This window comes from Myotis yumanensis, unplaced genomic scaffold (genome assembly GCF_028538775.1).
Source record: "Myotis yumanensis isolate MYYU_CA2020_CCGP unplaced genomic scaffold, mMyoYum1.0.hap1 SCAF_2, whole genome shotgun sequence".
Lineage (NCBI taxonomy): Eukaryota > Metazoa > Chordata > Mammalia > Chiroptera > Vespertilionidae > Myotis > Myotis yumanensis.
The window spans coordinates 36,968,794-36,983,516 of record NW_027223753.1 but is presented as its reverse complement, the minus strand read 5'-3'; the positions used below and the strand labels follow the sequence as shown (position 1 = coordinate 36,983,516).

The window sequence follows — 14,723 nt, the reverse complement described above, 5'->3', positions numbered from 1 at the left end:
TTCGACCCCTTTGGGGGTCGAACGACCCTTTCACAGGGGTCGCCTAAGACCATCGGAAAACATATAGTGAATATATAATTACATATTGTTTTTGTGATTAATCACTATGCTTTAATTATGTTCAATTTGTAACAATGAAAATACATCCTGCATATCAGATATTTACATTACAATTCATAACAGTAGCAAAATTACAGTTATGAAGTAGCAACGAAAATAATTTTATGGTTGGGGGTCACCACAACATGAGGAACTGTATTAAAGGGTCGCAGCATTAGGAAGGTTGAGAACCACTGCCCTAGATTGTCCAGGTGGGCCTAACCTAGTCATACCAGCTCTTACAAACAGAACTTTACCTGGCTGGAGGTAGGAGAGATGAGGCAGAAGGGGGCATCAGAGAGATTTGAAATGTGAGGACTCAACTAGCTTTGAAGATGAAGGAAATGCAGGAAGCCTCCAGGAGCTGAGAATACCCCAGGCTGCCAGCAAGGAAGCAGGGACTTCAGCCCCACGGCAGCACGGAACCGCGTTCTGCCAACATCCTGAAGAGCGTGGAGCAGATTCTCTTCCAGGGCCTCCAAGTCAGAGTCCAGGGCAGCCAACACCTTGACTTCGGCCTCATGAGATCTGGAGCTGAGAAGCCAGCCAAACCGACCCAGACTTCTGAACTACATACATTTGAGTTAAGCCGCTAAGTTTGTGATCATCTGTTACAGCAGCAATAGAAAACTAATACAAACGTTAATAATTAAAACTGCATTTTCCCACACATCATTTCACTAAACCTTCCCAAAAAGCATGATAGTGTTATTGGCTCCTTATTTTAGGGAACTGGCGCTCAGGGAAGGATAAGCAACTTGCTCAGGTGACCAGCTAACAAGTACTTGAGCCACAAATCAAACTTTGGTCTTCAGGTTCCAACTCCAAAGAGAGCTGGGTCCTACACTGCAGCTACCATTCTGTGGCCTGAACAGTCTACCTTAAGATAAATAAGAAATGGACTAAAAAAAAAAAAAAGGACAAAAATGAAAGAAAATCAGGCTGCTTTCACAGTGAAAATGCAAAAACTTTTGGATTCTCCTTTCCGTTTCTTCCAAAGATTTCAAGTTGGGGAACAAGTCAGAGTATAGACAAGTAAACATAAGAAGGTTCACGTCTTCTTTCTGGCCCATAGAAGAAAAAAAAAGTTTTGATAAACGGCAAAAGGAGAAATCCTCAAAAGAGTGGCTGTCAAGGAACTATTTCCTCACATTGAGATGCTCTCTCAGACATTGCTAGGGTACGTCTTTCACAATGAAATGCAGCTGGGTTTAGGAACATCTCTGGTTGGAGAGTTCAGTCCACTAGTGACCAATTTTTATTGTCAGGGAGTTCGCCTAATTTTCAGTCTGAAATTTCCCTTTTTATATTTCTTCCCTTTACTTCTAATAGCAAAGAAAAAGAACCTCCCCTTTGGTCTTCCCATTTCTTAAATATTGGTGAACTGTTATCAGACTCTACCCCTGGATATCATTTTGCCAAGCTGAAGTCTCTTAAATCAGCCCTTCTCTTCTACTGCTGTGCCGTCATGTCTGAACTTCTTTTCCACTTATTTAAGTTCTAATGAGGTGTTTAATCCTGAACCAAGAGTTCTGTACACTACAGAAGGGGCCATATTCTAAAAGGTGAATTATACAATAACCAACTTGGTAGTTGGTTAGAACATAACACTACCGCTTGCTTCTCCGCCTGCAATTTAAATAAATAGCAGACTACAATGAATTTCCCCCAATTTTACATAAAAGCTTTTGGCCACAAATTCAGGAACTAAAAGGTCAAGTATTTACTACATGCTGCTGAAAACAGCACTGTGAATATTTACAAAGTATTTAAATGACTATTAATAGAACAGACAGACTAAATAGACATCACTTTTTGCAATAAGTTTTGGATATGATACATGTAAAAAGTATATTTCTCCAAGAAGTCTGGCTAAAACTCCACACCATATTAAACTTCCTGCCAAATGGAATCAGACGCCACATTTCTTAAGGTCCAGAAATCTGGACCAATATTCTCTGCTCTTACCAAGAACTAAAGAGCTGTTTGTTTGCAGCAGTCTCCAGATAGATATTAATACTGGACCTTTCCAGTAGATTTTGTAACTCTCTATTGAGAAAAACTCTACAATTTGGCCAGACGTGGCTATGGTTCCTGATAGCGCATAAATCTTTCAGGGCCCTCATTAGCTGTTTAGTACTATAATCCAACTTCCCAATTCATATCAGTGGGTCTCTAAGCACACTCAATCCCACTGAGTAATTTACCCAGAGGTACAATCTGGCTGATTACCTTTTTCCCCCCCTCCTTTATTTCTAGACAATAACATCAAGCAACTTCTCTGTGCTCGAAAAGCAACCGTACTATGGGCAGCGAGAACTATAATCTTTGGCTGAAATGCAAAACCCCTGAACATCAGACAAATAATTCTAAGTTCATTCACTTAGTTACAGATACTATGAAGTGTTAATGATTCTTGAGGAAAAATATAAGAATATAGACAGTCTATAAAAAAAAATGCAACTTGTCTCCAATCCTGAAGCCAGCTGATTATCTGAACTCAAGGACTGTCACAAAATGTTCCAATGAATAAATTGCTTCAGGTCCAAAAAATTCTTTTTCTCAAATAACGTTAGGCACCACCTATCTATTGAGTACCTACTGTGTGTTTGACATTTGACAACGAGAATTGCTAATCCTCACAACCAACAAGGTATGAGGATTATTATTCCCTTTTTACAGAGGGAATAATAATCCCTGGTCTTCAGAGTCCTTACCTCTAAGTCCCAAAGCTGCATGAGTGCCCAAGCTAGGACCCAAACCCTCATCTGGTGGGCTCCAAGTTCTCCCACTATACCAGACTGCTCTAAGTGTATTATCTTCTGAAACTGCTTACGTTTCAGAAGATAAAGCTGTTAATTATAGGATTTAATGTCGTATTTCTTTTTTTCTAAGGTAATATATATGAGGAAAATAGAAGTTTATATGCGATTGAACCTTTGAAGGTATTTTACAATTTAAAAAGAACTTTAGTGATCACTGTTTAATCCTCATTTCTTCAAGAAGCTTTTACTCATGTCTATTCTGGCAGACATGGTATTAAGGCTAGAGACATGAAGATAAATGACATAGAGTTTCTTCCCTTAAGGTGTTCACAGTCTAATGAGACAATTTTAAAAAATGTAACAGCGTCCGCCTTGTGCAGAGGAAGAAAGTGAAGGCTGGTGAGGGTTAAGTGCCTTGTCCTAACTTAGCTTCCAGGAGGCAGACTGGACCTGATTCCAGATTCTTCTGATCCCACCTCACTCTGCCCCCCACCCCCACTCCACCCTCCTCTTCCTAATCATGCTCTCTGTTGTTTTTCCACATTTGCAACAAAGACTGTGGAAGCCTGAGAGTTGGAATTGTCTAGACAAGTACAGCAACAAGACCACTGACTCTAATGCATACAGAAACCACTAGGCCACCTTGTAAAAACCATGTAATAAAACCACAACAAAATGACTTTTTGTATTTATTACTTTGGGCTGCTTCAATCTTCAGTTGAACTCTGTTCTGAGAAGCTGCAAATATTTTCAAAGAAAGAGCAGGACAAGTGACGCTAATGGAGAATTTTTAATGTTCTCTTTCATCATCAGGGCACCAGAGGGTCATTGTAATAGAGAATGCATTTCTGTGGCAAGGTCCCTATCCTCAGAGATTGTTATTCAGCTTATCTTATTTACTCGCTTAATGACAGTAAGCCAAGACTTTGTGCTGAGGGTATCAAAACGGATGCATGTGATGCAGTTCTCCCTGCCCTTAGGGAGCTCTCTGTTCAGTGGAGACATAAACACAATTACTACAAAGGAATGGTTAGCTCTATTCTGTCACTACAAAGGTGACAAACAGGGACAGCTTCCTGAAAGCTAAAGGTATGAAAAGGATTTTGCCAAATGGATAAGGTGAGGGGCGGGGACAGGGAGAAACTGGTAAGGATGGCCAGAGCCAAAACCGGTTTGGCTCAGTGGATGGAGCGTTGGCCTGCGGACTGAGGGGTCCCGGGTTCGATTCCGGTCGGGGGCATGTGCCTGGGTTGCGGGCACATCCCCGGTGGGAGATGTGCAGGAGGCGGCTGGTCGATGTTTCTCTCTCATTGATGTTTCTGGCTCTCTCTCTCCCTTCCTCTCTGTAAAAAATCAATAAAATATATTTAAAAAAAAAAAAGGATGGCCAGAGACCAGCACGTATAAGATGGCCTAATTTAGAACTAAAAGAATTAACTAAAGTGCTTGCTCACTACCAAATGGAACTCTCCTGTTCTTATTCATAGCTCTTTACGTAACCAGTTCCCATCTTGCTTTTATCCCCACTACTCTACTGAAAGATTTTGTAGTGATCACCAATGACTTCTATGTTGCCAAATTTAATCCAGTAGATGATTTTTAGACAACATCCTACTCGACCTCACAGTAGCACAGGGCACCGTTGATGACTCCCACTTTTCGGTTTTACTGTACTCTCTTCTCCAGAAATTTCCCTCCACCTCTCTAGCCTCTCTGCCTCATCCCCACTGCCAGATTCTTCCTCTTCTACCTGATCTGTAAAGTTCCACAAGGCTTACCTCAACCCCCCTCCACTCCCTAGGGGATATCAGCCATTCCTGTAGCTTTAAAGACCATCCCTATGCTCAACTTCAGAATACATCTCCAGCCCAGCCAGCATGGCTCAGTGATTGAGTGCCGACCTGTGAACCAGGTCACTGTTCGATTCCCGGTCAGGGCACATGCCCAGGTTGTGGGCTCAGTCCCCAGTGTGGGGCATGCAGGAGACAGCTGATCAATGATTCTCTCTCATCATTGATGTTTCTCTTTCCCTCTCCCTTTCTCTCTGAAATCAATAAAAATATATTCTTTTAAAAAAGAATATATCTCCAAGTTGACCTTACCTCTGAGCTCATCCTGTAAATCCAATTGCCTGCTTGCTAACTCCACTGGTAAATCTCTCAGGCACCTCAAAGTTAACAAGTCCGTGAGTGGAGCCTATTATTTCAACCACTCTCCCTAAAACCTGCTTGTCCCCTCATCATCCCAGTCATGACCCGCTATTCACCCGGCCTGTCACTGGAAGCCATTCTTGCCCCTACATCCAGTCACCAAGTCTGTCAGCTCTACCTCTGCTTACTTTTCCACTTCTATTTCCATCACTGGCACCCTATTCCAGGACACCATCTTCTTGCAGCTGGGCATCCACTCCTGCCCCCTACCCTCAGTACATTCTCCACAGGGCAGCTACAGTGAGTTTAAATCATTTCATTCCCATGCTCACAGCCCTTCTGTGATGTCCTTCAGTTCTTTCACAAATATTCCAACTCCATTCTCTCCTTCTGGTACATGGTAAGATTGTGAAGTTGGGGGCGGGGGGGCGTGTGACTTTCTTTGGATAATGAAGTGGGAGTAAGAGTGATTTGGAACACTTCTGGGTGGAAACGTTAAGAGCCAATGTGTACTTTACCTTTTTCTCTTCCCCTGCCATGACGGTCACAATGCTCCAGAGAGCAGCTACTCCCTTAGCCCGATTCTTCACTGAGGATATGATGGCAAAGCGGATATGCAGCATGAGTGAGAAATAAACACACATGAAGCCACACCTTCAACAGCTCCCAGCTGCACTAAGAATGACATGCAAACTCCTTACCATATGAACAGATTCCAGTGTAACCAGCTCCTACGTACCTATCCAACCTCATCTTGGGCCTGTCCTTCCCATTCACTATATTCCACTCACATGGGCCTCCTTGCAATTTCTGGAACACGCCAAATTTTGGAACAATATATGTCCTGCCAATCTGACTTCTCTTTCTACCCTTTCATGCAATGTTCTTTGTATGGTTCACTCCGCAACCTTTAGACCTCAGCTTAAATATTGTCTCCCTTACCACTTTATCAAAGGAGACCCCTTACTGTGATTCTCCATCCCAGCACCCTGACAATTTCCTGCATGGCTCACCACAGTCTGTAATTATTATTCATCTCTTTGACTGACTGTCTCTCCAACTAAGACTGTAAGTACTGTGAGGGGAGGAACTCACCACTATCTCCACTGCCTAGCACTGTATCCTCCACATAGCACCCTATATAAGGTAAGCATTTGATAACTATTTGTTCAATAAATGAATGAGTAAAACAAAGACTCAAAAAGTGGGACATTCGAAAACACTACAGACATCATATCACATGTCAGAGGCAAGAGGTAGAGGTAGTGGCGGGGACAGGAAGGGAATTCACATTTACAGTGAGGAAACTAAGAATGACTATGATGCACCTAACACTAACTTAGGTACTTCACATGTCATCTCTCTAGGTCCCCAATAATCATAGGACGTCAATATTAATATCTTTATAAGCCAGGCAACTGAGGCTCAACCTGCTCAAGTAGCAAAACCAGTAATAGCAGCAGTTTTAATTACTAAATAATTTTCTATTATACATATAAGTTGCACTTTTATGTAAATACATTACTACTACAAGAACCAGTTTTTGGTTTTGTTTTTTCAGGCTCATCCTAGAGCCTATTTCAAGTGTCACTTATTATTTGGGGATAAGTGAATGCAGAATAATGTAGTAAATCCAAACTACAGATAAATCAGACATTTTTGTGGAAACTTTTTTCTTGAAGTCTTTCATCTCAGAGTCAGAAGCTACTATGATTAGGAAGTAGGTCTGTGTTCTAAATGCACTTTATGGGACTTGAAATAAGCCTAGATTGGCTTAATTTGCCATCTTTCCCCATCACCAAATGCTATTCTACTTGATCACAGAAAAACTCAAAGATCTAAGGGGATCCAATCCACAGTCCTGATCAGCACAGGTTCCAACAAGCATCTAAAACTTAAATTGGCTTTTTGCCTCTGACCATCTTCTGGCAAAGTAACATGTTAACAACAGAAAGGTGGAGCCTGAATAACTCTCAGAAAGTGCTTCTGGGCTCTGAATAGACTCCCAGGATGATCAGAGCATCAGAAACCTTACAGACCACCTACTGAAATCCCCTCTTTCAACATCTGAGCAAACAGGCCATGCAGGCAGTTACTTATGTGCCTGAGAAAAGCAAGAGTCCTGGCTCCTGGTCCAGCGTTCCGACAACCCATGGCTCCCTAATGAAGACCTGCTGATTGTGTCAAAGTAACCAGGAGGCAGCGTCTAGATGACACAGATTGGAAATCCCTCAGTATTTCTCTTTCTCTTCATCTCCTTCATTTAGACAACCCTGAACAAAAAGGACAAACGCAATAAAAACAAAGGAGATCAGGAAGAGCAATTTTAATTTTCTATTAAACATTCTTCCATTATTTTACCCCATATCTTACTGAGTTATAAGAAATAACATTAGCATTAGAAAAACTAGGAAGAAAGATAAATGTGGGTAATTATTCAACTAAACATATGAAAAGGCAAATTATAATAGGATTGAACTTTATAAACTTAAATTAATGAGATAATTTTTAAACTGTGCATATCAAAGCAAATTTTATTAAAATAATTTAACACTGATTTTTCAGGAAGGCAACTAATTTAAAAATATTTTTATTTTAAAAATAGGCCTGTGTTCAGCTATAAAATTTCCCCCCCAAGCTCTGATATTCTTTTATTTAGATCTGGGAAGAAAATACCATTCTGATGGCACAAAATGCCAAAATTTTAATTGTTTTAATCCCAGCACAGAATTGTAAAAACTATTAATGGAAAACAGACTAAGGTCATTAAGTGCACAACACTAATTTCTGGCCAGCTTCTGGTATTTGGTTTCTTCCCTAGTTCTCCCAAGGAAAACTTAAATTGAATCTTCAGCAGAATAATCCTCAAATATACTTCATAAGCAAAATGAGAGCTTTTGTTTACATAGTTTTTGGATTTTGCTGTTCCTAATTTTATTCTGGAACTCAATTTTACCCAAAACCATAATTACCATATTAACTTTGTAATGCACAGTTGTATGCAATTCAGCAAAGCAGTAGTACACCATCAGGCTCTATTTACCCAGAGCTTAGGAAAAACAGGATTGGTCACACCCACTTAAAAACAAATCTCATGCTATTTGTCAATGCTTGGTTTCAGTCTAAGTTCTGACAGTGAAACACATGGATATATATCTGTAAGTCTCATCTTGATTTTCAAAGGTAGGCACAGGAAGTTCTTCACAGCTTAGCTTTGCCCGGCTGGAGCTGAAGATTCTGTAACTTCATAGCCAGACCCATGTTGCCAGCGATTTTCAATTTGCCTTGAAAGAAGGCCTGTAAGTAAGAAGAAAGAAACCTTATTACTTAGTGTTATTTGCTTTGAAATTGCTGATATTTCTAGACTAGCCAACCCTGAGATCACTTATTTATCAGGTCTCTTTTACTTTCTTCAAAACATGAAACTCAGCGTCCGGAATAGATTTAGAACCAGATTCTTCAACAGGAAGGAACTATAAAAGCCATGCTTTGCTTAGAGCAGTCAAAAGGCACAGCTTTCCCAGATACCTTCTCTTAGAAACTGAGTCTGTTTTTACCTGCCTTCGCAGTGCCTTTTCCAAACACCAGGCTAGGTGGGTTCACACTAGATTGGCTTTGTCTAAAGAATTACATGTGGGTAAGGAATATGAACTGAAAATTTCAGGAGTCTGCTGAGAGGAAAAAGCACATGCTTAACACACTCAGAAACTCTTGGAATACGATATGGATGAAATGTCACCAATTTTTTCCCCCCTCTTCGGTCTTCATGATAAAGGACTTATCCCTACGGAGGGAGGCCGGCAGCCTGCTGAGACTGAGGAGCTTGTGTTAATCTTTGGCTCAATAAAAAGAATCAAACCAACCCGTAATGCAGAGCCACAATTTGTTCCATTTAACAACGGCCTGGGATTAGATCACATGATGCTTGCTAAATTTATCATGTAACAAAATCCCGGGAAAACTTGGGAGAAATTGCAAAATTGGGAACACAGCCTGATTTCCCTGCTATGATCTCAGTCTTTTCACCGGATTCTTAAAGTAAGGGCTAGATGCAAAAAAGTCCCAGTCTTAGCTTTTTAACAAGTACATTAAGAAGTTAGGCGCTCTTCTGCCTCATCCAGGGGAATGCAAAGAGCCCTGCTTTTTCTACACCTTCTAGTAACGGTGACTAATTCCTTTCCCCTGCCTCCTCTGTCTGGACAAACTAAATATTTCCTTCCTATATGGCACTCAGCCTTCTGTCTGATGACTTAAAGGTCAGGTGTCTCAGAACACAATATATTTAACATATGTCCTTTAAAAATATGAACCAGTGGTACCTGGAAGAGAAACTCACCATCCTTCCCTTTTTGAAATTAAAAGAGAAAATGACTATTTGCTAATTATGATAGAGAACACATGAATCTTCGCCCTTCAGAGAATCCAAACGTAAGAATCACTTTAATCTGGCCCTAGGTGTTCTTCATACGTGCTTGCTGCTGGAGAGCACACTGCTCTGTTTCAACTGTAGCCAAAGACTAAAACTGTAATTTCCACTGCAGCTAATGGTTTCCAGTCAAATCCTCTACGGAGCATGAGGGAAGGCCATTAGCACATTAGTAGGAAGGTCTGTCGGTTTTTTATCTTTAATTCCTTTGGGTGCGAACAGGTGCTCAAGAAAAACAAGCTGACACTTCACTCTCCAAAATGGATGGTAAACAGATAGAGTGAGTGAGCTCAGGGTGGCTGGTGTGTGAAGTCTGACCACCCTGCCAAGGAAGTGCATGGAGTGAGTGCACAGTGGGAGGAGGAGCAGTGGGTGGGAAGGAGGGTGACAGCCAGCTCCTATACTGGTGGCCTCTGTTCTGTCCAGATTTTTGGAGTAGGCTCAGTGGGTGGAAATGTCAGTGCCAATGGTGTCTATTCAGTTGAAACGTCACAAATGTACATCTCTCGTTTGTCAACGCATTAACTGAAATATGCTTAGTTGCTTAGATAAAAGCATTTTAAAAAGGAATACAGTGGGAGTCAGATTTGGTTGTTTTATCCAATCTCTATAATTACTAGGGGACCACAGGAAGAAGACCTAAAACAAATCAGGCTGAGGCAACAACAAAGAAAGGTTACAATGGAAAGAAGCATCTGAGTTTCCTTTTTATTATCTATGGCTAATGGAAAGCTCTGTGTACAGTGCTCTATTCACCACTAGCAACTAAAGAATAGAAAATGATAAATTCTGGAGACAAGAAGATAAGATGAGGTTTGTTCCTTTAAGATAAGCACAATCTAATGGGGAAGAGAGGCACATTAAGACTCATATAACCCTAGCTGGTTTGGCTCAGTGGACAGAGCGTCAGCCTGCAGACTGAAGGGTCCTGGGTTCAATTCTGGTCAAGGGAGCATGCCCGGGTTTCGGGCTCGATCCCCAGTAGGGGGCATGCAGGAGGCAACTGATCAAAGATTCTCTCTCATCACTGATGTTTCTATCTCTCACTCCCTCTCCCTTCCTCTCTGAAATCAATAAAAATATATTCTAAAAAAGAACAAAAACCTCATACAATGTGGCAAGCGCTAAGCTAGCAGCCCAGGAAGTGGAACAGAAGAGGAACTGGCTACAGCTCCCCACAACTTGGAAGGAGGTCTTTGGAGATAATATCTGAGCTTAATTTGAGAGACACGGGAAGGACCGAATAGGCAAAGATACAAAATGTAAAAGGTCACTCCTGTGTTCACGCCTCACCCTCCACCCCCCTTTATTGCTCCTATTCTCCATGTGTGCACCACTCACTTCTGAACCCCGAGGACTCAGCTCACTTGTCACTTCCTGTGGGCCTTTCTCTGAGAGCCCAGGAAGTCCATCAAGGCTGCTCCTTCCCCCACCCTCCCTGGCCACAAACCTGGCATGGCACCTCCGATATTTGGCTGCACTTACTCTTTTGCAGATCTGTCTTATACCAAACTGTGGATGCCCTGAGCGTGGGAAATATTTCATATTCGTCTGGGCATTTCCAGCACACAGGACCATGTCTGGCACACAGTCTCCACACGTGTGTCGTTTGTTAAGTGAACACTGAGTTTTGTGGGTGTGACCACTTTGCACTTCATGATATTGCAACAGGAGATAGAGTGGAATGGGCTAAAAGACCCACCCACTGGAAGGATGTAAGTGCCGTTCGACTTACCGACTGAGGATTCATTTTACCCGTCATTAAAGCCATCAGGTCCGAGTCAGCCATTGTGATGGTGCAGTCAGCCTTCTTATCTAAAGCGGGTATTTAGGAGAAGGAAAGAGAAAAAGGGAGGGTTCAATTTTATGTACACATTTTAGTCAAAGGCCACTGACTGCAACAGAATCACATCCAGATCAGGGCAGTGTGGGGAGATGGGCACTTCGTGGCATTAGTCACAAGCAACCATAACATTTAACAAGAGAGAACTGACTACGCAGATGATGGCATAGTGTAAACCAGTGGTCGCAAACCCATTAGTCAACAGAGCCAAATACCAACAGCACGACGATTGAAATTTCTTTTGAGAGCCAAATTTTTTAAACTTAAACTATATAGGTAGGTACATTGTTATTAACTTAATTAGGGTACTCCTAAGGCTTAGGAAGAGCCACACTCAAGGGGCCAAAGAGCCGCATGTGGCTCACAAGCCGCAGTTTGCCGACCACTGGTGTAAACAATCATTTGTTCAACAGATATTCTAAAAACATCCAGATATGCTAAGTTTTTTCTGAGTTTTTTTGAGGACTTTTAATGGCTAGTGTACTGACATTCTCAAGAATACTAAACGCAGAAAATGGATTTCTGCTAATATATCGTTGATTGTTCCATCTCTTAGATTTTTCCTAGTTTCCTATAAACTAGTAAACATGTAAGAGTTTTTATTTGTAAAAAATATTTTAAATGGAATCACACAATATTTATTCTTTTAGGTCTTGCTTCTTTTGCTCAGCATTGTAAGAATCATTAATATTGGGCCATAATTTGATAATATTTTGAATTCTAAATTATTTGTGCATATAGCAATAGTTCATTTTTACTATGTGACTGCACCAGAATTTACTTATTCATTCCATGGTTGATGTATCTTTGCAATGCTTCCATTTCGGGGCCTTAGGAATTTCCAAAATAAATGAAATCCATCTACAGTGACAGAATTAGGAATCGTGGCTCCTTTTGGGAGTGAGTTGTGATGGAAGGAGCTGTGAGGGAAGTTTCTGGATGCTGGCAACATTCTGCATCTATCAACTTGTACACTTCAGGTTGGACTTGGCCCATAGGCCACAGCTTTTCAACCCCCAAAGTAGATGATGGAATTACAGGAGAGTAATTTTTTTCATTTTCTCTATCTTTTCTGATTTTTTTTTACACTGAGTAAATATTACTTATACAAAGTTTTAAAATATTAATTTTAATATCATCAAAGTTTCATGAAAAAAAAGCTGTACAACAAAAGACTCTAATATCTCATTTGTTAAATCAGCCAGGTCGACTGTAGACAAATAAGAGGTTTCAGGTACAAAAGGAGAAATTCCCCAAGAAATCAAACTTATCGGCAGTATTTTAGGCAATAAATATAACAATAGTACTCCTCCTCAAGTTAAAGTTGGCCTCTCCTAGAACCCAAGTCACTTTCTGTCTCACAATTCTGTTTTATTTTTCTTCATTGCACTTATCTAAAACTACCTTATGTATTTTTATATATGTTTTCTGTCTATACTTGTCCACTAGAATGAAACTTCGTGGGGGCAGAGCCCTTGTCAGTTTGTTCACTGCTACAATTCTAGGCCCTTGAAGAGTACTTAATACATAAAAGGCAATCAATAAATTTCTTGTTGTATAAATAATTTACAATTCAAATTACTATCAAATTATGGCCCAAAACGAATCAGATCATCTATGCCTCAATAACAGAGATAGGGGCTGCTATGTTCTAAACCAGCGGTTCTCAACCTGTGGGTCGCGACCCCTTTGGCAGTCGAACGACCCTTTCACAGGGGTCGTCTAAGACCATCCTGCATTATCAGATATTTACATTACGATTCATAACAGTAGCAACGAAAATAATTTTATGATTGGGTCACAACATGAAGAACTGTATTTAAAGGGCCAGAAGGTTGAGAACCACTGTGTTTGTGCCTCCCCGGTCCCCACCTCCGAAACTCATATGGTAGGAATCCTAATGCCCACTGCTATTAGCAGGCAGGGACTTTGGGGTTATGAGGGTGGAGCCCTAATGGATGGGATTAGTACCTTATAAAAGAGACCCCAAGCCCCTTTCACCATGTGAGCTCACAGCCAGAGGGCACTGGCTATGAACCAGGAAGATGGCCCTCACCAAACATGACTAGGCACCTTGATCTTATACTTCCAACCTCCAGAACTGTGAGAAATAAATTTCTGTTGTTCATAAGCCACCCAGTCTGTGGGTATGTTTGTTATAGCAGCCCGAACAGATGAAGACAGGGATAAACTGTTAAATTATACCATGCCTGTATTATTAAATAACTAAAACAAGATTGAAATAAAAGTTTTTATTATATATCTTACAACTCAGAGATGGCCCCTAACAAGAATGAGATTCAATAGCCATTCCATCTCTGCCTCTACAAAGGTTTCCCTTATTACTGGAAAAAGGTATGAAGCCTTGAAAATGAAAGAATTGACAATCTTGAAAATCCAATTCTCTTGTAGCTATATAACATCAAAGAGAAGGGAGAAAAAAAGCTAGCAAACTGAGATAGTTGGACTTTTATAGTTGGACTTGATCCTAATGTTCTAAGAAAGGACTCTGAGTCAGTGAAAGGTGGCTTTAAGCAGTGAAGTCTGCTGCGGCTGCTATTGCTGCTGATGCAACATCAGCATTTATTGAGCTCTTGCTATGCCAAGCATTTCACGTACATAACTCAGTTGATCATTACAACTCTATGAGGGTCAGAGAGGTCAAATAACTTGCTCAAGTTATAAGCAGCTGGGCCAGGTGAGAAAGCATATTCCTGCAGCTGAAGCCCATATTCCCATCTCTTAGGCTTTATGCTCCCTCTTGTTATAAGGATACAAATCTATTCAACAGCTCAGTTTTGATTGGGAACTTCACCAAATCATCAGCATCTGATGGATCCCATGCGTTCTAGTTCCCCACAGAGTCTTAGAGAAGTCTAATGTGTTCAATCAAAATTAATGTTTAATATCTGGGTTGGGAAGGAAGCAATGATTTACTGAGCACTTACTAAGCTATCGTGCTTTATGTACCCTGTCTCATTTAATCCTCACAACAGTTCCAAAAGTAGAAATTATTCTCACCATTTCCTAGATGAGGCGATTGGACTCAGGGAAGATAGAAACCTAATAAGTGACAGAGCCACGGTTTGAACCCAGGCGTGGGTGTCTCTAAAGGCTAAGCTCTGTCTACTATCCCGTGGGGAAGGGAGATGCTGAGGCTTTCTATATCATGTTCCCCACAAAAGGGCAGAACTGACAACTCAAGTAAGTGCTCACAGGGCAGAATAAAGGAATGAAAGAATACTGTGTCATGTCAGATTAATCAAAGTTGGTTTCCTGAAGATATGCTATGTGAGTTGCTTCAAAGAAGAGGAGCAGAATTCATGGGCACATAGGCAGGAAAAAAAAATTATGGAAAATGCACAAAGTCTAAAGTATAATCATTACCAAACTCTTAGAAAATAAGCAAATGAAACACATTTAAGTAATTCTTTGTTAAC

At 40.9% G+C, this 14,723-nt stretch overlaps 1 protein-coding gene across 1 annotated transcript in view; it reads right to left on the bottom strand.

Moving 5' to 3' along the window:
* Positions 1 to 7,325: 7,325 nt before the first annotated feature.
* Positions 7,326 to 14,723, bottom strand: part of SCP2 (sterol carrier protein 2) — a 104,927-nt gene continuing 97,529 nt past the window's right edge. The window contains exons 15-16 of the mRNA XM_070405149.1: positions 11,176 to 11,255; positions 7,326 to 8,311 (exon numbers count right to left, since the gene is read on the bottom strand). Coding sequence (XP_070261250.1) covers positions 8,216 to 8,311; positions 11,176 to 11,255 — 176 coding nt within the window. The 3' untranslated portion in view covers positions 7,326 to 8,215. The remainder of the gene's footprint in view (positions 8,312 to 11,175; positions 11,256 to 14,723) is intronic.